The 24483-nt window shown below is 31.6% G+C and overlaps 2 protein-coding genes, 1 long non-coding RNA gene and 1 pseudogene across 5 annotated transcripts; 1 reads left to right on the top strand and 3 right to left on the bottom strand.

Moving 5' to 3' along the window:
* Positions 1–2858: 2858 nt before the first annotated feature.
* Positions 2859–4752, bottom strand: LOC123897169. 2 transcript variants are annotated; one of them, XM_045947691.1, is made up of 3 exons: positions 4175–4752; positions 3396–3584; positions 2859–3305 (listed from the first exon to the last, which is right to left on the bottom strand). In XM_045947691.1, exons 1-3 carry the CDS (start codon positions 4619–4621, stop codon positions 3120–3122), a joined length of 822 nt encoding a protein of 273 aa, XP_045803647.1. In that variant the 5' UTR covers positions 4622–4752; the 3' UTR covers positions 2859–3119. The 2 variants fall into 2 exon arrangements, with proteins under 2 accessions (XP_045803647.1, XP_045803648.1); XM_045947692.1 differs by having other exon boundaries at positions 3423–3584; positions 4175–4744.
* Positions 4753–7814: 3062 nt separating this feature from the next.
* LOC123896406 lies at positions 7815–14631 on the bottom strand (annotated as a pseudogene).
* Positions 14632–14724: 93 nt separating this feature from the next.
* LOC123897172 lies at positions 14725–15286 on the bottom strand. The gene is made up of 3 exons (XR_006804846.1): positions 14983–15286; positions 14870–14902; positions 14725–14744 (listed from the first exon to the last, which is right to left on the bottom strand). It is a non-coding gene; the product is annotated as an uncharacterized LOC123897172 (long non-coding RNA).
* Positions 15287–19239: 3953 nt separating this feature from the next.
* LOC123899526 (DExH-box ATP-dependent RNA helicase DExH12-like) lies at positions 19240–22743 on the top strand. 2 transcript variants are annotated; one of them, XR_006805656.1, is made up of 3 exons: positions 19286–19954; positions 20723–20792; positions 22425–22442. XR_006805656.1 is itself a non-coding variant. In XM_045950677.1 (2 exons), the coding sequence occupies exon 1, from the start codon at positions 19395–19397 to the stop codon at positions 19938–19940; it is 546 nt and encodes a 181-aa protein (XP_045806633.1). In that variant the 5' UTR covers positions 19240–19394; the 3' UTR covers positions 19941–19954; positions 20723–22743. The 2 variants fall into 2 exon arrangements, 1 of the variants encoding a protein (XP_045806633.1); XM_045950677.1 differs by having other exon boundaries at positions 19240–19954; positions 20723–22743.
* The last annotated feature ends 1740 nt before the right edge of the window (positions 22744–24483 follow it).

The following is a 24483-nucleotide window of genomic DNA, read 5'->3' as shown; positions in this document are numbered from 1 at the left end:
ATACAAAAAAAATTCATATTAAAATTTATATTTCCAAAAAATACATCATGACTATTTCTTATAAAAAAACAAATTTAAAATAATTGGATTACCAAATAAGATCTTTTATTTTATTCCTAAAACCAGTTTTCAAAAATTAATTTTGATTTTTCGTCTCTATAAAATTAGTGAATTTTGATTTTCGTTCTTACAAGAAAAATCAAAGATTTTCATCCAAAAAAAAAATTGTTTGTTTTTAGTCCCTAATGGACAAAATTTTGACATCTTTTTAACATAATTGGTCTCAAAATTCTTGACGGTTCAAGTCGCCACTAAATTCCCTTCAGTTTTTTTTTCCCGCACATAGCTTAGCGGCTCAAGCAACCACTAAATATATAATATTTTTTATATAAAATAAAAGAAATATTTTAATTAATATACATACATACATACATACATGGAGAAAATATAGTGTGGTTCCACCTCGCAATGAGAACTAAATCGGTTTAGCCTAGCCTAGGAGACGTGATTCGTGAAGAAAATAACTCCCTTAAGTTTGTTTGTATTTGATTAAGTTTTATATTTTGTGTTTTATTATTCACTCAAAATAATTAACTTAAAAAAATTGTTTTAATTATATTTAAATAATATAATAAAAATGTATATATTGTTAATTAAATTAACATATTTTATTGTTGGTTAAGCGGAAGGTTAATTCGTTTTATAGTAAAGACTAATTAAGATTCAAATCCCACATCTTCAAGACAAAAATCTATGAATGAGGAATCAACCCACAACCTGTAAAAGCAAACCATAAATACAACCAATAAACCACGAATTATAACGAGTTGCGGCCCGTCGAGCCCTAAGACAGCTCCGCCCTTGTTTTACACATTCATCCAAAGTCAAATAACTCTATGATACTTTCTTTGTTCTTTTTTAAGTGTTGTTTTTTTACCACCGCACACATGTCAATGCATAACTTTGATTATTAATATTTTTAATTATATATTATAAAAAATTATAAAAATTTTATATTTTGAAAATAAGCACGGCTATATAGTGCAAAAATTTTCTCACGAAATTTCACGAACAAGTGTAGATATGCGCCCGCACTTATAAACTGGTTCCATTTTTTTGGCAAATAGATCAACTTTACAAAATAAAAAAAATAAAAAAACAAAAAAAAAACTGCTATTGTGGAAGCGGTGATGATACATATAACAAAGTGGATTAACTTATGATATGTAGCAAATGAGAGAAAAAAAAAATTAAAACTCATTTTATTTATTTATTTATTATCAAATAGTCTAATTGTTAGAATTTCAAGTAAACGAGGGTCTCGAGTTCAAATGTTTGTCCTAAGGCTGAACATCGGTGGGTTCGGTCAATTTCAGATAAAAAATCACTAAACTGATAAAAACCGTAACCTTTTAATTTGGATCCAATTTCAATCGTTTACATATTTTATTTATTCGCGTGTCGAATCATGCGGGTGACGATTTGTACTCTATTAATTTAATTAAGGGTTAAATATATTTTTAGTCCCTACTTTTATGTGAGTTTCGAGTTTTAGTCCCTACATCTTTTTTATTATATTTTTAGTCCTCTACGTTTTCGCCGTTTGTATTTTTAATTTTTTTCGTCAATTTTTTATGACTATGATAACCGAATTGACCACATAGGATAACTTACATTGACTAGAATAACATTTGCATTGAATGACGTGACATCTATGTGTCATCCTATGTGGCTGATTCTGTTATCCAAGTCACAAAATATTGACGATAGGGATCAAAAATGCAAACGGCAAAAACGTGTGGGACTAAAAATATAATAAAAAAAATGTAGGGGCTAAAAGTCGAAACTCACATAAAAGTAGAGACTAAAAACATATTTAACTCTTTAATTAAAGGGTTAAATATATTATTCGTCTCTATAAAATTAGTGAATTTTGATTTTCGTTCTTACAAAAAAAATCAAATATTTTCATCCCAAAAAAAAATTATGTTTGTTTTTAGTCCCTAATGGACAAAATTTTAACATCTTTTTAACATAATATGAACTTATATATGTTTAACACAATATATAAACACATCTTGAACATAAAATGATCATAACATTGAAATAAATATAAATTGATCACTAGGAACATAATAAAAAACAACTTTTTTTGAAGAATGAAAACATATGATTTTTTTATAATAATAAAATTTAAAATTCACTAATTTTATAGAAACAAAAGACAACAAATATATTTAACCTTAACTTGAATAAATAAATAAATAGTGCATTGTTTAACATTTTTCTAAATATAATGGTTTAGTATAGGCCACATGTATTGCGTAGTGCCTACAGCCTACTACATAAACGCATTGCACACTAAACAAAACACAGTTCCCTTTGAAAATATAAAATATTCGTCGATATAAATTGAACAATATTTTATTTGCTAACATTTGTTTTTATATGTTAACAAAAATTTATGATGAAATCTTAAATTGTACCTAAAATATCTCTATAAATATCTACAAGTTGTTGTTTAATAAGCAATACACCATAACGATTTATAAGATGTTGTTTAGAGTTGGATAATACTTGTAGAGTCTTATATATAGTCCAAAAAAGTATAGGCACTACAAGTAATAAAGACACTATGACTATTTTGTAAGAGATTTGGATATGATTATTATTTGTAATGACACTAACATGTAATGCAGATTAACTAACATAAAAAGTGTAACTTTGTATCTTGAAGTGAACTTCCTTGAGTTGTTGACTGTTTGTAGTTTTAAAATTAACGTTGGATGAAATCCAAAAAAACAATGAAGTATATTGAGAGGTCATAAAAATAAATTTAAAATTTATATAGCGCTATGTGAACCTGATAACAATCATTCATTCATTCCACAAAAAGAGTATCAAACTATGGACAATATAAGTTATCTATCTGATTAATCTCAGATCAGGCCCTCATAAAAGCAGTGAAAGTAGGGATTTAAGTGATAGAAGTGATAGTTTAGCCTCTTGATTTAGGAGTTCAATAACCCACGGTATTCTTAAGTTAAACACAAAAGGAACAAAATACACAATGGAATTCATAGCAAACATCCAAGACCAAATGACTCAACCTTCCATGGTTAGGTTTTGATGTCACAAGACAGGACCTGAGATGACCCTTCGAAGCTTCTCCAGACAATAATGGCCTGGAAAATTGTAGAAGAGGTCTCGGAAGATCGTTTTGCTTTAAAGGTAATAAAATACTTACTACCAGCACAACTTCCTACGTTTGACCTGACAAGCTCATCAAACTCAAATTGTGGATCCTGGATAAATAAGAAAATTAGAAAAATAATAATTATGAAGTTGATGGATGAAATATTGGAATGATAGTTAAATGAGATATTGTTTAGAACCTGATTGTTGTCACCGTTGTTTAGAACCTGATTGTTGTCATCATTGTACTTTTCCAAAGCCAGTTTGGAAAGTTTAATGAGAAAACCGCGATTTTCATCAGTTATGCGAACGGGACACAGACTACCAGCTCTAGCAGTTCTACCAGGTAAAAATGACTGCGGCGGAGGGGCAGCAATGACATCAAAGGGCTGAGTTGTCCAGAATGAATCATCGATATGGAGATTATGCAAAACACAAAGTTAATCATCAAAATTATTATTATGTGAAACACAAAATTAATCATCAAAATTGTTTTAAAAAATTATTCATCGGAACATATCTAATTGAATTGAAATCACTCAGTTCTGTTCAGTCTTGTGCTTAACCGCGGGATGCACAAGAGAACACCACGGAGGAGCAAGACTCCACAATTCGCATCAGAATCATCCGCTCCAAGTGTCTCAAACAAGTCTGGTTACTATATCTAACCCTAATTATTGGGTTGATAAACACAAAATTAACCCTAATCGTCAAAATTATTATGTGAAACACAAGATTAATTAATCAAAATTACTAAGTGAAGTATTAATCATCAAAATTGTTACTATATATATATATATATATATATATATATATATATATATATATATATATATATATATATAACCCTAAGTAGCTATTTCTTCTTCAACTAACCCTAATTATTGGGTTGATAAACGTGGATTCTAACAAATTCAATCATCAAGTGAAACACACACACACACACAAAATTAATCATCAAAATTGAAGAGATACATACACTTGGGTATCGTTTCCCTGTTTGTTTCCGTTCCGGTTCCGATTTCAGCCGCGTACCGCTTTCGACATGTTTCCGTTCAGATTTCAGCCGCTTGCCTCTTTCAACATGTTTCCGTGCCGATTTCAGCCGTTTACCTCTTTCAACATGTTTCCGTTCCGATTTCATATCCACAAGATCATCTTCAACACGTTTACGTTTCAATTTCAGCCGCTTACCTCTTTCATTAATCATCAAAATTGAAGAGATCCATACACTTAGTTTTCCAGCCTGCCTTAAATTCGCACGATCGCGGACTCTATCATGTGTTATTTTCAGCCGCTTGCCTCTTTGAACATGTTTCCGTTCCAATTTCAGCCGTGTACCTATTTCAACATGTTTCCGTTCCGATTTAAGATCCACGAGATCATCTCCTTCAACAGTGCTTTCCTGCAACAAAACTCTATCCATCGATCGATATTCAATTTCAAAGAATCACAATTAACAATTACGTACTATCTTCCTTATTTATAATCATAATCACTCACCCGCCCCATAACATAATAAACCCTATATACATCATGGGCTGCCCGGCTCAATTTCTTTTAAATCCAAATCCTAAATATCTTATCTTTTAAGTCCATAATAATCATACAAAATAAACAATTAAAAGTAAAAAAATAAAAATAAAAATAAATGTGAATTGTGATATTTAAATATTTAAAATAAAAAATTCCTCATATTACTATAATTATTTTCATTTTAATTATTCATTTATTTAGTTGGGCCCATAGTTACTATAATTGATACCAAATATCAAAATTACTTATGTCACCCTATGATTACTCGCACTCGCACGTCCTAAGAATTCACCGTTTTACCCTTTCATTACTTAAGTCACAAATGTAGCAAAAATGAGTAATTACTTTTTGAGTAATTTGCACCGGTCATCCCCTGCTTAAGTCACAGATTCGTCGGTGGTCAGGCCCTTCCGTTTCAGTCAAAGGCCTGCCACATGGCCAATTTTAATTGGCCACATGTGCGGCCAAATTGCATATATAAGGAAACATTCAGAATTTTGAGGTCTCACACCTCTCATTCTCTTCCTCTGCTTCATTTTTTAGTAATGTTAGTTTGTTTAATTTTTGTCATTTCGTGTGTAATTGGCCGCATAGTCCTTCGTCGATTAATTATAGTGCACCCACCAGTGTGTTTATTCACCATGGTTGGGTGCGATATGTTAATCGACGAGGGACTTTTTGTGTTCTAATTATTGGGTACGATATGACTAATCGAACTATTCAAGGGTGATTCCTTGAAATACGGTCCTGACAAGGTTTTTGGCGGTCGCAACCAAAGCCAAAATATGTAGACCCCGCCGAACTTTTTGTCGTTGCTCAAAACCTAACCATGGAAGGTTGAGTCATTTGGTCTTGGATGTTTGCTATGAATTCCATTGTGTACACCTTCATAACTCCATTGCTATGTATTCGTTATTTGTTCCTTTTGTTTAACTTAACTCTATTATGCAGTTTAATACTCATTTTCTGGAATGAATGAATGATTGTTTTACATGATTGTTATCAGGTTCACATAGAGCTATATAAATTTTAATTTACATGATAAAGTTTAAAATTTATTTTTATGACCTGACCTCTCAATATACTTCATTGTTTTTTTGGATTTCATCCAATGTTAATTTTAAAACTACAAACAGTCAACAACTCAAGGAAGTTTACTTTAAGATACAAAGTTACACTTTTTATGCTAATTAGTCTGCATTACATATTAGTGTCATTACAAATAATAATCATATCCAAATCTCTTACAAAATAGTCATAGTGTCTTTTATATATAGTCCAAAAAACCACTATCAAACTCTTTATTATGTATTGCTTATTTTGAATGAATGACAGACGTTAAACCACTATCAAAGTCTATGGGCTTGTTTGATTCCCTTTTTCTTTTTAGTTTTTAAAACTTGTTTTATAAATCTGTTTTTGAGAAAAAAATATTAAAAAAGGTTTGTTTGGCCATGTAATTTTTGAAAATTGTTAACTTTTAACAAAATAGATAAATTTATGACTCCTCTTAAGGTCTCAGATTTGATTCTTATTGGTGTCAATTTAAGTGGGTTAATTTAGCTTCTTTAAAAAAAATTGAAAATTGTTTGAGATTAGAAAAATAGAAAATATGTTTGTCAATTTAATTTTTGAAAACTGTTTTTAAGAATAAAATAAAATATCTTATTTGGTAATCCAATTATTTTTAATTTGTTTTTTTATAAGAAATAGTCATGGTGTATTTTTTGGAAATATAAATTTTAATATTTTTTTTTTTTGCATAAATTTAAATATGACTTCCTTAACTAATGTTTCTGCTCAATCATCACTTGGTTAAAATAGTGGAGTTAAGCCTATCTCCTTGTCCTTTTTGTGTGTGAAACATGTTACCCGGGTACTTTTGATGATATTTACAAGAGAAATTTTTGAAGGAACCATTGTTGTCATTGTCTATCACAAGTAGTCTATTCTTTGACATTGTACAAGAAATCCAATATTATTTAATGTAATATTCACATTTAACTTTAACTTAGGAAGCTTATTCAAGGACAGAACTTTGAGCTGTAGATATTTAAAAAGTACCAATTCAAAATCTCCTTTAGTTTTCTCATGCAGAAGTTAAGCTGTGTTGATAGCTGTGATGATGAAACTTTGGCAGAGCAAATGGATGTTGATAGCTGTGTTCTTGATGCGGACAATCGAAAATGCTGGATAAGTCCGCGTGAGCAGCTTCATCATTGGCAAATGAACAAGAGGAAGTTGGTATGCTGGTAAATTTACTGATACATTATGTTGGGATAAATATCTTTTTTTTTGGAAGATTTTAGGTTTAAATATATTTTTATATTTATATTTAAAATAAGGTGATATTAGAATTTAAGAATTACATTTTTGTTTAGAATTCTAAGATATTCTTAGAATATTTAAGATTTGTTTAGAATTTATTATAGGATTAATTTTGTTTTTAAAAATATATGATTTGTTTTTATGTAGCTCTATATATAGAGTCATAAACATGATGAATAAAACAAGAACTTCGGTATTCTTCATGTAAAAATATATTTTATGAGAGTTTTCTCCACACAAAAATATATCTCACTGTCATAAAATATATTTGACCTAAATTTTTTGCATTTCGCATTCATCGGTCATATTTTTGTCCGGAATAATCGTTATATTTTCGAGAAATTTCGACAGAAAAATATTTTAGAATACCTCATTTGTTAGAGGTTTCGAGAAAAATTTCGACAGAAAGGTATTTTAAAATACCTCATTTTTGTGTTTTTCTTATCTTATTATTATTATTATTATTATTATTATTATTATTATTATTGTTTTTTTCTGTTTCTTCTTTTTTATTTTTATTTCTATTTTCGTTTTTTATTATTTTTATTTGTTTATTTTTATTATTAATATTATTATTTTCTTTTTGTTTAAAAGTCAAAAAAGTCAAAATCAGACATGGCACGTTTTGTGTTCTTCATCAGACTTTGTTCATTCTTTCACTCCAACAAGCAACATCAACATCAGAACTTTTTTGTCTCCAAACCACAAGATTACCCAGTCCATGTCTTGATCAGTTGATCCAGAAAACAATCAAACCCTAATTTAGGGTATATAATCAGAATCAAATTCATTCACAGGGGGAAGATTTTCGGCCAAGCCAAAAATTTCAGTCACAGCCGCACCCTCAACCCAAATCCTCAAACCCTCTTTTCACAAACTTAAAGCCAATCAGAACCACCACAAGAAAATAACTCAGAAACCCCACAATTTTTTTTCATCACAGAACCATCACAAACACCTCAAAACTATTCCCAACCCAAACCCAGAAAAATGACATTTAAAGACCAAATTTTTAAACAACTCAGAATCAAACACAGAAGCTCACACTCATCAACATGACCCAGAAAATCAAAACCCTCACGAAAACAAAACCAGAATCGACCCAGAACAAAAAAATAAAAACAGAAACCGAAACCCAAAAAGGAAAGAAAGAGAAAGAAACCGAGAGCCAGGGAACCAAAAAAAACAAATTTCTTCCACCACTTGTCCCTGATCTTTTGTATTGTTGATGCAGCAAGATCAACTATTGGCCTAATTTTGATTAACTCCTTCTCTATCGGTATCCTAGACTTTGCCTCCATCTGGTGTAATAAAAACATCCATAATCAGTTGATCATTATTCATTTATTTGAATTAGATAACATGATGAACGGATTGTCTTTAAATTTTAACTGGTTTGCATAAGCTTGTTTTTAAAAAATAACCTCTCACATGTAGTGACATACCTTTTCTATACCACAAACAGTATCAAACACATGACAAAAATATGAGAGCTACTTGTACAAGTCGGCTTCAGTGTACTGAAAAATCAAAGAAATACTTTGTTAATTCAAAAAACCAAAGCATTAAAAACTTCATTGTTATAAATCACATGAAAAAGATGTTCATATTCAACAGGTTTATGGAGTGAAACCTTTCTGTTAAGATGCCCGTTGCAGCGAGGATAATTTGGACAAACAGTTCCGCGCTCAGAATTACCAACCAAACGAAAGCTGACACTTCGCGTTGTATGTTTACATGTTTCATCATCACACTGGATGCAGAATCAGATGAGCACAAAGACATCTAATTTTACAGGCTATTAATATGCACAATATTCTTTAGAATGGTGACTTACCATTAGTAAACCTCTATAGTACATTAAAACAAACTTCTCTGCTTGCCGTTTGACCTGACATGAAGCAACAAGCAGATGCTCAGGAACAATATTTTATGCCAAACCAAAAAAATTGTTACTAAATATCACTGATATCCATGATCTGAAATCAACAAAAAAGCCTTCCTAGCTGAAATGGCAGCTGAGTAATACATTTTTAGAGTAGACTTAATCTTAAATTAATGATACCTGATTGGCTATCATTGCAGGAGAAATTCTACCAACACCATTTTCAAAGCATTTGGGGCAGCACAGCTTGCGCCAGAAATTGTAGTCAGATTCCTCCGCGCCTAAGCTGGTTGGCTTTTCATTTCCCAACATACAAATAGATTTGAACACAGGTGGGCAGTCAAATGTACCAGAGCAGCTGGGGCATGACAAGACCAGCGACTCACATCCCCGATACCTGCATTTAATTTTATCACACATCCAATCCATTAATTATTTACGGCTAGAAAAATTTGTATTCAAAAGGAATCTGGAAAACAAAAATAGATAAAGAAGCTCGAAAACTTCAAAACATAAGTTATAACTACTGTAACTTGTATGTCTGCAAACAATGCTAAACAGTGTTGTTAAGTGTTAACAAACAGAAAGCTATCCCGTCTCAAAATTAATATTGTAACAATTAACTGATACTTTAGAAACAAGATATACCTCTCCTCATCATCACCAGCAAACAAGAGTGAGCTTGTAGGATCGTCACTTAAAGCTTCACTTGATTTAAGTTGAAACTGTAAACACCAATACAAAAGAACAGTTGATATAAAAAATAATTAAAATAAATCACTGAATGCTGAGACATAGCAAAAAGTTTTACCTTTGATGTGTCAAGCCCTAAACAATCAGCAAGTCTTTCAGGGCTTGTACCCTGAATAGATGCACAAAGACGTGATACCACAGGATGAATCTGCACGGGGAAAAGAAAATACTCAAACAGATCAGTACAGTTCTCAGCAACCATTGCTATTTATAAAATAAAGTATTAAACTACAGGCTACAAGGCACCTGTTGTGACAAATAGTAATCAATATCAATTAGCCATGTCCCCTGTTCTTGTTTTAGTTCATCAGGATGTCTGGCACGTAGAGCGATTCCCGTTGCACTGCCTGAACTACCACCCTATTCAAAAAAGAAAATAATAAAAATAATAAAATACAAAGAAGCAAAAGTGCGTATGACAAAACTTCAAACACCCAGTGTGTAAACATATGGAGGTTATCCCAGTTGGCCTTTGATTGAGCACTAAAATAACAAACCTGTTCACAGCAGATTATATAAGGGATTGTATCACCAACAGAGCAACCAGAGGTGTAACCTTGTTGCTTCAATCTTTGTGCCACCTGTATGTTGATCGACAAAACTATCCTCAGAATTGAGCAGATCAGAACATAAGAAAACACAGACCAGACCATTTTAAGTGAAGGAAAATAAAAGAAAAATCTGTACTCACAAGAACATGTGGCTGGTTTTTGGCGTCAGGATATGCTTCGGGTGGTTTAGTCAATGTCTTTGTGATGACATATTTTACCAGTGCTACTTGTCCGTTCCTCATTTCTTCTTGTACCTGTATTAGTACTAACATTCAATGGTTGGCTGAAAAATAAACCTCATACTTCAATTTTTTGATAAGTTAAAAGGTAGGGAAAAATCTACTATAACAACATCTCCAATAAACTCCAATGTCTTCTCCTATGATTAATAATTAATTAGACCAATAAAAAGAAGTGTCATCCGCTAATGACAGACCCAATCAAATTTGGATGTGTATCAAGGCATCTGGGCGACAAACCACCCTGCAATAGCATTTGACACTTCAGCAAGGTATAGGGAGCACAATGATCCAAGGAGTGTCTTCCTTTTAAATTCTCCAATCACATGGTTGGTTATTATAAGCAAATGTTTGATACTATAAGACATCACAATTTACCTTCATGAGAGAGTTGTGAATTGATTCGACGACATCTTCGCATGACCTGTAAGCATGGAAGCCATAATATTAAGTTGCCAGACAAATCAGTAAATATTGCATCTGAGATAGCCGGATTATGCAATAGTAACATACCCTCCCGACAAAATTTGAGTCAAGCAAAAATCTCCTAAATCTTTCGCTAATAAGCTCCAGTCACGGCGGACAATATCAAGACCTTTGCGTTCAATAACCTGCACTGTATGTTAATCCCACTGGCATGTTCTTCTAAGATGTTAGATAATGCAAAATAACAGGAAAAGCATACCTCATACGGGGTGCCATCTTTAAACTGCACCTTAACAGCTGCATATTTCTTTTTCTTGAGAAGTAGCATCCTCTTATACAAACCATCAAGATCGATTTCTAAGCACCTATATTTCTTATTGACCTAATGACAAATTAAAAGAGAAATCACAGATCAGAAGATCATTAGATCAAAGACGAAAACGAAAACTACAATGCAAACATGCCAAAATTATCTGAATAGCAAATGGTGCAAAACAACAAGGTAAGAATTATTCATTGCAGCAGCTCGAAGTTTACATAGCAAACTTGCCAATGACATCAAATGCAAACAAGAAATACAAACATTTAAACATCAAATGCTCAGTCTAGAAAAAATCACTAAATATATTCCATTTCAATTTCACGGGGGGTAAAAGGCTGAAAATTTTGCCTCTAACATACCATGTATCAAAAGTTAAGCACAGATGTAAGATAAACATCAACCCAATTACCGCAAGTTCGTCGTGTAGGTTCAAGGGAACTTCACACAGCTATTAGTTAAATCTTACCTCTTGAATAACTTTCTTAGATATTGAAGTTGCTTTTGCAATATCATCTAGCCCGCTGTAAACCATTATTGAATCAGTATCACCATAGATCACCTATAAGACAGTACAATAATTAAGAGCTAATACCACAACCAGTCAAATCAAATGATTCATATACATAATAAAATCGTACAATACTTCAAGAAACAGTGCAGTAGAAATAACCTCTAAATTCAAGTTATTTTGAACAAGATCAACAGTACTTTGTAGAATCTCTCTTCCCTGTACGACATCAAACGCATAAGTGAAAATGCACAAGTCCGGGACTATATTTGAGTGTATGGTAATCACTGGTTTTGCAGAACAAGCAAACATATTCTTCTTACTTGTAGGGTTATGAGCTCAGCCAGTGGCTTTGCATAAAATCTTGAATTGGAAAATCCCAGGCATCCATACATACTGCACCATACACCATAAAATGTTGTTATTGCAGAAGGAAGAACAAAACGTAATTTTGGGCACTCAGAACTAGATGCTAGGAAAAACCAAGATAAAAACCTGTTTGCAGTAAGCTTCAGTGCTTGCTGCTGAATGTCCAGTTGCTGGCGTTTAAGACCAGATGCAGTCTTCATCCATGTCTTCACATCTCGCCTCCACTTAACAAGCTTTTTGAGCAACTAGCACAACAAACAAATAAAAATAAACATATGCATCTAATATCTGCAGTCTTGTAAGTAAAATATTCATGGTCCTTGATTGTGCCATTCTTGGTCAATGTAATCAACAGAGGTGCATTCTGACAGAATTCTAAAACGGTGTTTTATAGAGAATTTAAAATGTTTATCATAAATTGCTTTGTTTGAGAAGTGAAAAGAACAATTTTAAATTTTAGGGTTCTCTATCATCTCTCTTGGCCCAAAATCAAGCATTTGAAATTACAGCTCTGTTTCTGTAGGTGAAATTTCTAAAACCTGTCTCTCTCCTTTCTCCAACTCTAACTAACCAGGACAGCCATGGCTTTACCTTACTTATATGCTCTACCCTGAAGTGACTTTATTTCTATCTGGTTCAATTGCATTCCCTAATTGGAATAGCGAGGTAATAATCATATAAAAGATGGTCAAATCCTATTTTGATGCTAAAAAACATCCGTCGTAGCAGTTGGACATATCAAACCTGAAGTTCAAAAGAATCTGACATTTTTACCTCTGGCAAGACTCCAGTTGTTTTACTGGATGGCAGACGAGGAAAATATCCATCGGTAGATCTTTCAACAGTTGTGAAGCAGATATTATATTCCTGCAATGCAGTTCAGTAAGTTGCAAATAGAAGAGACTGCCAGAAATTTTACCATTAGAGGCAAAGCATAAAAGAGACAAAATGCCAAAGAAGTGAAAGTGTCGCCAAAGCCAGAAGCAAATTTTGGAGAAAATTACCAACCTGAATAATAGAAGGGTATAGACTGTTGAAGTCCAAAAGTAATATATATTTGTCATATAGACCCTTCTTTGGCTATAGATTTCTGTATATCCCATTAAAACATTGACTTCTTGTAAATCGACTTTTTTATTTATTTTTTATAACATAGAGAGCTAGAGCCGAGAAAGAGAAAGACTACACAGGAACTAATTTTGGGATAATAATTTCCGTTGCATCCGAAATTAACAAGTGAACTAATTTCACAGGGCAAGACTTATAAAATATCATGTCATGCTCCGTCAAACACTCGTGATTCGTCAAAGCATACACACAGAAGTTTGTTGCACCATAAGAATGGTGTACCAAAACTTCCCACTCAAGATCAATGAGCCTACAAATGCGCCTAGCAAGAGAATGCCCCATAGGACTACTCCTCTCATTTGAAGACAAGTGATTCGGCACAATCAAAGAATCAACACATAGGTCCACTCCACCTTGATAAAATTCAATCTTCTAGCTAATTTGAAACCTTCTAAAACTCTCCAAAGCTTGGATATATAAGTTGTGCCAAATCCAATATGCTTTGAAAATCCCCTCAACCATTCACCATTGCTAGTTTGAATAACACCACCACAACCAATACGAGCACCAATTTGACATGAACTATTAGAGTTTAGCTTCACCCATCCATCCATGGCAGGTGTGGGAGGTGTCAATCTCACCATGGTGGGATGAGTAGCTCTACTGGTTGAGCTAGTTGAACTAAAAGTTAAGGAGTTAAAGGTACATGGTTCAAATTCTGACAAAGAGAAAAAAAAATTAAAATAACAATTAACATACTAATAATTTGCCATTAAAAAAAGGGTCCATCACACCAGTAGCATGTTTTGTTGAGGAAGATCTAAAAACATACATAACAAGGTCCCCTTCATAACATTCATCGATCACAAACTTTAGGATATCTATAAAATAACACAGAAAAGCCACATGAATCCACCTATTTTAAAATTAATCCACCTAATTTCATACATGCATAAGCAAGAAGGTACTAATCTTACTACTAGAGTGGAATTTTTTTTTTTGAAAACTTAAGTATCGGCTCATTTGTGGGGCCCCATTTAAAGCCAGAGTTTTTTTTTTACTCTGTATGGAATTAGCTCACCGAAATTGGCACCAGGAGGAATCGAACCTGAGACCTTGAGAAGAACATACTCCTGGGACCCAAGCCAACACCACTAGACCAACTCCAAGTGGGTTACTAGAGTGGAAAAATGAAGTACTTAAAGGTTTAAATATTGGCTCAAATCAAGTTTCGGCTAGTACTTAAAGTAAACCTCCCTAATAGTCTCCCCCTCGAAATCCTCACAATCTTCGATTATCTGATTGACACGCGCCTTTTGAGCTTCATCAAAGATGTCTACCTTAGTCCATTCATACAACTTCATGTCATAGCATTCATCAAACAAACCTTTTGGGATTGCTTGCCCATTGAAAAGCCACAACCCCTTCACCTTTGATCTAAACACCAACATCTTTCCAAATGCGGTCAGCAAAATTCATAGTCATGTGCTGAACCAACCTTAAAGGTAACACTGTTCTCAGCATTGTATTGGAAACATATCCATTCTCAAAACATAACTAACATCTGCATGAAATGTTGTTATAAACTGCTTTAGCATAAAATAAAATCATCGAACGCAGACTTACAGTTATTGGAATAGACTCTGGTTTGAATCTTAAGTAATTAAAAGCAGGGTGATAAAAACGCACGGTTGAAAAAGCTATCCATTGTTCGACGAAAACCTGAAACATCAAAACAAAGAAACACAAGATAATAGCAATGAGTCCAGCAATAAAAAGTTTGAAGGGGAAACTAGACTTACATGTTCAATCATAGAAGAGCCGCACAAAGTTTTGCGATTCTTCAATTGAAAAACTGCAGCAAACCACAAATAATGTGAAAAATGAGTGAAACGGATTATTATGAATCCCATCAGTTATTCTTACTTAGTTACCACATCGAGCAATGGTGTCAGCCCCAAATACAATACCGAACGGGGTTTCCAGAAAAAGAGCCTGTAAGAAGAAGAAAAGAAGAAATTATTATTCAAATGATGAAACTAATAAGGTTTCCAATTTTGCGATGACGGATGCAGTAATGGTTGGGATTGTTATGATTGTGGTCATTGCGGTCGCTACAATGCACAATGCAGCTATAAGACATGAAATCATTTTAAAATTTCACAAACTATATAAAATAACACCACTATGCCACTATATTATTTACAAAGTCTTAGTTTACCCCATAGCACCGGTTTGAATGTGCTTAAAATACAGCAAGAATTTTCATTAAATATTTGACGCAAATTAGGATCTGAGGTTCATATACATTTTTTTCTTTGGTGAGAAAATTTGAACAACATGACCGAAATTGTTGATGTGGTTACGATGTAGTAGTACAAGTGAATGAAAATCACACAACAATTGTAGTGCGATTGCGGAGGCTACCACATCAGCAATACTGCGCAATAATTACATATGCAAACTGCATTTAAAAGATCGTATAGTTCCAGCGAGACACGACGTTGCACTATTTAGGCAGGGTTTTCTAATATCTCCTCTTTCAGCTTGATATATCCTCCTTTACTAACTAAACAAAATGGCCAATATATATACGATCATGAAGAATATAATCCATTATGGTCATGCTACATTCAATTATTTATTTGTTCATGAGATGCTGCATTCAATTATGTTAAAAAACAATATCATGTTCCAACATTTGTCCATATTTAAATTTGTGAGGCTCTAGCCACTAGGTTTCTTAAAAAAAAATTTTTTTTTACAATTGAGTTTGATTTAAGTCATGCAAAAAAATTTGAGCTTAAAAACAATTATGCAATTTTCGTCCCCGTGAGCTTAGCTCAGTTGGTAAGAATATCGCACTATGGGCCCGTTTGGATTAGCTTATTTTTGAGTTTATCCAAACAGCTTATGCAATTTTTATGTATTATTATAAGTTTGTCAAGGTAGTTTATGGAAAAATAGCTTATAAAGATACAATTTTCACTAGTGTGAACTTATAAAATAGTATAAAACTTAATTTATATTGCATAAGCTTAAAAAGAAGCTAATCCAAACGGGGCCTGTATGTGCAGGAGCCTGGGTTCGAACCCTGGACACTCCATTTATTCACCTTTAAGGTGCATTTTCTAGCCTGGCTACTTGACAAAAAAAAATTTGCAATTTCCAAAATTAATTATGCCAAAATATTTTTAGGGTAAATGATCATTTACCCCCCTGCAAAATAAGGAAATTTTCGTTTACCCCCCTGCACAAATTTTTTTTCTGTTTACCCCCCTGCAAAAAATAGATTCTCTCATTTCGCCCCCTGAGTGTACAGCAGGACAAGTGACTGTGCAAATTTGCTGACGTGGCTTGTACACATGGAAAAAAATCATTTATATTTATTTTTAAATTTCACGTCAGATAATATTTTTTTCAAAAAATAAAAATAAAATATTTTTTTCCTACAAAATTTAAAAAACGAATTTTGTTTTTTTTAAAAAAAAAATTTCCTAGAAATAACTTTTTTTTTCGTACAAAATTATTGAGTATTTTTTTTCCCCAAAATTTTTTTAAAAAATTCCTACAAAAAAATTTAATTTTTTTTCATATAAATGATTTTAAATAAATTTCCAACAAAAAAAAAATTTCCTCCCAAAATAAAAAAAAAAAGAATTTTCTTATTTTGCTCCCAAAATAAAGTTTATTTCCGAAATAAAAATTTTAAAGATTTATTTTCAAACTTTTTGAATTAAAAAAAAACATAATCTTTATTTTTTAAAAATAAAACTTTATTTTTTGTTATTCTCTTTGAATTAAAAAAAATAGAAAAAGATTTTTAAAAAAAATATAAAATACAAAAACAAGTTTTATTGGGCAAATGGTTTTGATTGAAGAGGAAAACACCAATAAAACTTGTTTTTCTATTTTATATTTTTTTTGAAAATCTTTTTCTATTTTTTTTAATTCAAAGAGAATAACAAAAAATAAAGTTTCATTTTTAAAAAATAAAGATTATGTTTTTTTAATTCAAAAAGTTTGAAAATAAATATTTAAAAATTTTATTTCGGAAATAAACTTTATTTCGGAGTAAATCTTTATTTTGGGAGCAAAATAAGAATTTTTTTTTTTTTTATTTTGGGAGGAAATTTTTTTTTTGTTGGAAATTTTTTTAAAATCATTTATATGAAAAAAAATTAATTTTTTTGTAGGAATTTTTTAAAAAAATTTTGGGGAAAAAAAACAGAATTATTTTTTATTTTGTAGGAAAAAATTTTATTTTTTATTTTTTTAAAAAAAATATTATCTGACGTGGAATTTAAAAAATAAATATAAATGATTTTTTCCACATGTACAAGCCACGTCAACAGGTTTGCTTAGTCACTTGTCCTGCTGTACACCCAGAGGGGCGAAATGAGAGAATCTATTTTTTGCAAGGGGGTAAATAGAAAAAAAATCTGTGCAGGGGGTAAACGAAAATTTGCTTATTTTGCAGTGGGGTAAATGATCATTTACCCTAATTTTAATATAAATTTTAAAAAGTTTGAGTTTCTATTAAATTGTTAATTCTATTTATTTAAATAATTTTAATATGTTTGAGTTTCTATTTTTTTTTTTGAAGCAAATGTTTGAGTTTCTACTAAATTGTTAATTTTAATAGTTCATATATAATATAATTCACGTCAGTGTAAAATTACACGGTCAATGATTAACACATACATTTCAAATTGGATAGATATGCATAAAATTCAACTTAGGAACTTTTTTTAAAAAATTTACATTTTGCAGGGATTTAAATCTAAATTTTATTTCCCAGGTGGTTGGGTGGTGGATTAGCGTTTGGCATAATTTTCTCCTCAAGAGTTTAAATTACCTTTCTTCAGAAAATAAAGAACTAAACACTTCAATACGTGTCTTCCCTTCCGAGTGAGCTAACCGGGCTGCTTTCCTTAGCCTTGAGTGTTCTCTCTCTCGATTTCAGGATCGAAAGCTAGCTCTCTTTCTGCTAGTTTACCTCACATACACAAGCAAGAAATATCGTATTAGTAGCACTACAATAAAATAAATAAGAATAGCTTATAAAAAATAAAATAGGTGAAGTCTAAATTACTTATATGAACTTATTACCCTTTTTTTTATACAAATTACTACCTTATATTTTTGTATATGCACACGTACGCATTCCCGCACGCTTACATGACCACATACTCATATTTTATTGGGTATTAGAAAACAAATTTTTAATAGAAATTAACCGAGGAGCACTACCAAAAAAACAAAATTGTCCGGGAAGGTGATAGATTTAACTTAGGGTGAGATGTATCGTTCCGTCTTCTAGATTAAGGTTCGCCAAATGAATGTAAGGTGTAGTTTTTTTTTAATGTATCACACTCTTTAGATTAGGATGTCGATTTCATTCGTAATTGTGGATCTCCACGGAAATAATCTCGTTTGGAAATCCAAAAATGAGATATTTTTCCCTATAGAAATGGGCATACAAGAGAAAATTTTCCCGAAAGAAGTTTGGGGCAATTGATATTCGTACTCAGATAGAGAGGTTGTTGACAATTGACAATGTGTGAAGTTTTTGTTAAAATTTTATGAAAATGTGTGAAGTCAACGCCTCGAAAATTGAAATATTCCACTTTTTGAATAAATTATTTCTTTACATAGAATGCTTAAAGAGTGTCCGGGGCACTGTTTAGCAAGACCCTTGTTACTTACTCCCTCCGGTCCTTATTATAAGGAACACTTTGGAAAAAACACACATACCAAGAAACCTTATCTTTCTTAATAAAAATTCTAAAATTTTACAATCTATTCCAAAACTAACCTTGGTGTATTAATTTATCCTTAGGGAATATATCACTCTAATTAATGCATAACTTTGGAATGAATACAATTTAATAAGGGTAAAAATGGAATTGTAAGAATAAATTTAATGATTGTTTCTTATAAAAAGGACCAAATTTTTTTTCCAAATTGTTCCTTATAAAAAGGACCGGAGGGAGTAGATAAAAAGGTTTTTTTTGTTTTCTTACGCAATAGAGACGTTATTTAAAACCCTAAAAATTAGGTTTTGGTATTTTCCAAGCCCAAACACCTTATTAGACCAAAAAAGTAAACACTATAAGTTTGTTTTTCCTCTCTCGAAAATCAGTATCAGGTTCCAAAGTATCAGATTCCAAAATTTGCAATTAGGGTTCTTGTTCTTCAATCGATCCCAAAAATGGCGCAATCTCAATTCAATCAATACTTCTACCCCCGTGCACTTCAACTCCGCCACTCCCCTCCCTCCCGCGAATTTCCCAAACCCAAATCCTTCACCAATCCCTTCAACACAATCGAAGAAGATACCATCGTTTTCCCCGTCGTCGACGACGGCATTTACCAGCCAAAAACAAAGAAAACCCGCGCTGCTTACGACACTCTCCTTATCCTCATCCAGCAGCCTCTCCCCGGACAACCACTCGCCGGTCAGCCACTCAGTACAGTACGATTCGTCGCTGATAAGATTCTTGAAATTCTCAAAAACGACGCCGTTAATGACCGTGATAAGAAGATTAAAATTGAGATGCTTCTTGATTGTATCCCTGATTATGTCTTTGATCAGCTTGTTTCAATTGGGAAACTTATAACTGATTTCTATGGGTTTGCTGATGGGAGTCATGTTGATGGTGGCATTGTCGACCGTGTTCGGAGTATGTCTATTTGCAGCAATAATGGCGGTATTGTTGATGGTGTTCGTAATTTGTCTATTTGCAACAATAAATAGAGCATTATTAGGAGGTAATTCATTGCTACATTAGGAAATTATGTGATTAGAGGATTTAGGATTAATTGAATGATGTTAATTTTTCTAATGTGGAATGTTGGACTTAGCATTAATTGAATGGTGTTAATTTTTCTAATTTTCTTTAGAATTAATTGAATATGCTTATTATTATAGTATAATTTTGGGGACTTGCTGAACATAAGCATTAGTGTTGCTTGTACACATTTATATTCAAAGTGCTTTGGGTTAGCTGTAATTCTATTTTGAATTGGAGATTTGTTGTTTGGTTAGCGACACACTGATTTTGAAATGGGATAACCAGGGTTCGAACCCCGGCTCCCGCATATATAATGCAATGTCCTTGCCAATTGAGCTAAGCTCACGACACGAGACATCACACTGATTTCTACTCCCTCCGGGTCCTAATATAAGAGAAATTTTACTTTTTAGATTCATTGAGAATCTAATGTATCTAGTCCATATTATTGACTAGATACATTAGATTTGCAATGAATATAAAAAGTAAAGTCTCTTATATTAAGGACCGGAGGGAGTATTACAACTTTTAAAAATCTGTTTTTCAAGATATGTTTGGTTCACTTTAATTTATTATTAATACTGAATAATTAACAGTAATTGTCATAGACATCAATATATCTATGTTTTAGTATTTCTAATGTAATTATCTAACTAGGTTGGGTTAGTTTTGGTTAAAAAAAAGTTTCTGCAGTGTGTTTAAGTGAAGAATATTTACATTAGTGTGTTTGGAAACATTGTGTCAGGATTCGAAGAAACTGTATATTGATGCAACATATAGGCCAATTGAAGAACTCTCAGAGGAGGAAAAAAAAGGTATAAGGATTAAAAAATTGGTTTTTTTTAGTTCATGGATATGTACATTAATGTTTTTTTTTCTCTTCTAAAATGAAGTTAAAATTTTGAAAAAGTGATTAAGGCTAGCTGTTGGATTGGAGAGACTTATAAAATGCCCGTTAGATGAGAAGAAAAATTAGAAGTAACACTGTTTTGTTTTGTTATATCTGATCTGGTAGTGTAGTATTCAAGGAAATATAATGTCTAGACCATATATGGTTTGGAAAGTCGAATCATGCCAAAAGTTTGGAACTAGTTTTATTTCAAACATCCTATCCAAGTTAGTTGAGTTGGAAAAACAGATTTTGATACTTTAAGTTACTCCTTAGTTTGCTATAGTCCTGACGATATTCCCAATGCACTGCTCTACAATGACTGTTTGGCTATTAATTTAAAGTCTTTGTATATCTTTTTGGATGTGCTTGTTTTCTATTGCTTATATCTTTACATTAATCGTAAAATCTAAATATAGATCCAAAGGATTGTGTGTTCTTGTGATATTCTCCTAATCGTAAAGGTTACAAGTGTCTTCTTGCCTCTGATAGACATTAATAAGCAATTATGTTATGTCTAATGAGTTATATTTCCATATCCATTCTTTTTTCATACTAATTCCATGCTCTGTTACCACCCGCCACTTCGTCTTATTATTCTTTAAGCATACATTGTCTCCTTTGCCGCCACATCAGATTGTTTCCAAATCTCAATTCATTTTTAGCAGCACCTATCTCTTGACCAATCAGCCTTGGACTTCTCCCAGATTTGGCTTGGAAAGTCAAATCATTCAAAAGCTTTGGACATAGTTTTAATTTCAAACATTGAATTTATCTTCATGTCTCATGAATCCAATCAAGTTACCTGAGTTTTCCACTCTTCACACATGAGTGGAATCTTCCACCATCGTTTTGCAACTTCATATTCTCTTCTAACTCATCTTCATCTAGAAATAAGCCTCTTGCTTACTCTATCAAAAACTGAACATAGCAGATTCAGAATTTTTCTTATACATTGTGACTCCAATAAGGAAATAATTGCAGATTAGAAGGTAACACTGTAGTTTGATTATGTAAAAACTGTGATCTGTGGGGTCACTAATTGCTAGATTAGGAAATTATTTGAATAGCTTGACTATTGGAACACTGGAGCTTTTATTTTTGTTCATTTTCTTTTGGATGAATTGAGTGGTGTCATCAAATGACCAAAGCCTTAATTATGCATTTGCAGTATGTTTTTGGTATTAATAGTCTGTTCATACATAACAAGCGACAAGTGTACACTTGGTTATTTTACTATTGAGCAAGCTGCAATTCTTTTTTACATTGGAGATTTGCTCTTTGGTTATTCTCACAAGGGTTTAAGCTATGAGTACAATTTTCAATAATGTTTATTCAAGATATGTTTGGTTCACTTTATTTTATTTAGAAGTATACTGATAATTAACGGTAATTATCCAAGGCAGAAATATTTCCAAGCTAACTAGGTTGATTTCGTTTTGGCTTGAGAATGTTTCTGCTCTGTGTGTGCACTTTGTGGGGCAAAGACTAAAAAAATTTGGTCCCACTTGAAGAGGCTGTGTGAAGAATTTTTAAAGTAGTGTGTTTGGAAATATAGTGCAGAACTGTACTGGGTCATCGGAGGATAAAATCCATTATAAGTATCTCGTCAACGATGTCCAAAACCAGATTCAAAGATCATGGAATTGATGTAAATGATTTATGCTATAGTTAGGTGGAAATAGTAAACAGTAGCAGAAGACTAGAAATTTGAAATTGTTGCTTGTATCATTAGCTATCTTTAGCTTGTACATGACAAAAAGTTGTATCTTTATATCATTTTCTATGGCAGATGAATTTTTTTATCAATCTTGTTTTCAATAGCTTGTAGATCAACTTGTTTATCTTTGAAAAAAATTGAGTCGTGAATTGCATCAGCTCAAGAGTACCTTCAGTTTAAAAAGAATTTATCTTTACAAAATAATGAGATTTTGGGTATGTTTGTGTTAGCTTTTTCTAAAAATGGATATTAACTATTATAGTGTATTGTTTTTGCGTTAATTTTTTTTTAACAAAGATGTTTTTTTATAAATGCTTCAAATGAAATATTGGTTTAAATAGCTTTTCTCAAAATGTCATTTTAGATATTTCGTCATTTTGTTATAAATTTTTATAGATCATAAAATTTCAAAACAATCTCTAAATAAGAAGCTATTTTAAATGACTTTTCATAAAAATTATTTTTTAGATAGTTTTTTTTAAAAAATTTTGACATTTTTATTAAGTTAAAATCTCTAACATAAATATTTAAGTTATTGAATGACAAAATCCCTCTTTTAATTTATAAAAAGATGAATTTGGAATAACTTTATTATTTTTAACTAAGTTATCATAAATTTTTTTTAAAAAAATTACAAAGGAAAAATCACTTTTTTAAAGTTAAAATTAACACACCCTTTAACTTTAAAAAAAAAGAAGTTATTTTATCATTTCGTAGCACTACAAGCCATATAGCGTTTGCTTGTTTTAGCTTTAAAATTTTGTTTTTTTTGTATGTTTAAAAATGATTTTTATTATGACTTAATTAAAATAGTAAAAGTTATTTTAAATTTATAAATTGAAAAAGTGATTTTAACATGACTTAAATATTCATGTTAGAAATTTCAACTTAATAAAAATCACATGATTTTTAAGAAATATCTCTCAAAAATATTTTTTATTAAATTTTACTTGAAATAACTTCTTATTTTAGAGATTTTTGAAATTTTAAGATTAAAAAAAAAAAACAATTGTGACAAAATGATGAAATACTTATAACAACATTTTGACATAAGCTATTTAAATCAATTTTTCATTCGAAGCATTTATAACAACAATCTTCATTAAATTTTTTTAGCATTTTCTAGAAGGGAAAAGGAGAAAAAGTTTGTTAGTGAACACCAAGAACTTTGATAGTATTTTTTAGTAGCAGGTCCTGGGCAGCTAAGACGGCGAAACCCTAGAATTGTATCCGTCTTGTTGCTGGGTGTAATGTTCTTTCTCCAAGAGTTATATAAGAGTAATCCACTTTTTTTTTTCTTTCTAATACAGTGAGTAATTTCATGCACCTATGTAGCAATTTGCGTCCTCCTATGTGTATATGTGTGACCGACACGTCATTTAGTATAGCTGGATTGTGTCATCATGAGGTGTGGCTGATGTCACCTAATTGGAAAGTGATAAATCGCGCCACTGTTTGATCAAGCCGGGGACGGGAGAAAAACTGAGGTGAAGGCATTTTGAGCTTTGAAATTTTTCCGAAGTGTTTTACCTATTTTTTGCTTTTTGTCTTCAAACTTTTGCTATGTCAATTTCTTCAAATATTCTTCTCTTTGACCATGACTTATTACTAAAAACTAATTAAAATACTATAAAATAATACTTAAAAATACTCAAATGACTGACTGTCATCAAACAACCTAAGTGTGTCCTAGTAATTATATTCCTATATTCTTAATTAATAAAAAATTAGAAACATAAATCTAAGATCTAAGAGTATAATTGGAATATTGATAATAAGTATAATAATTGTAGTATATTTTTGCTTATATTTGAGACCTTTTTTTTGTTGCTTATATTCGAGACTGGATGGAGTAACATTTTTATTTTATAAAAATTAAAGCCATTAGGTTTGGTCT

The sequence above is a fragment of the Trifolium pratense genome, linkage group LG7, assembly GCF_020283565.1.
Source record: "Trifolium pratense cultivar HEN17-A07 linkage group LG7, ARS_RC_1.1, whole genome shotgun sequence".
NCBI classification, from domain to species: Eukaryota; Viridiplantae; Streptophyta; class Magnoliopsida; order Fabales; family Fabaceae; genus Trifolium; species Trifolium pratense.
Note: the sequence above shows the minus strand (reverse complement) of the source record. Positions and strands in the feature narration are given on the sequence as shown.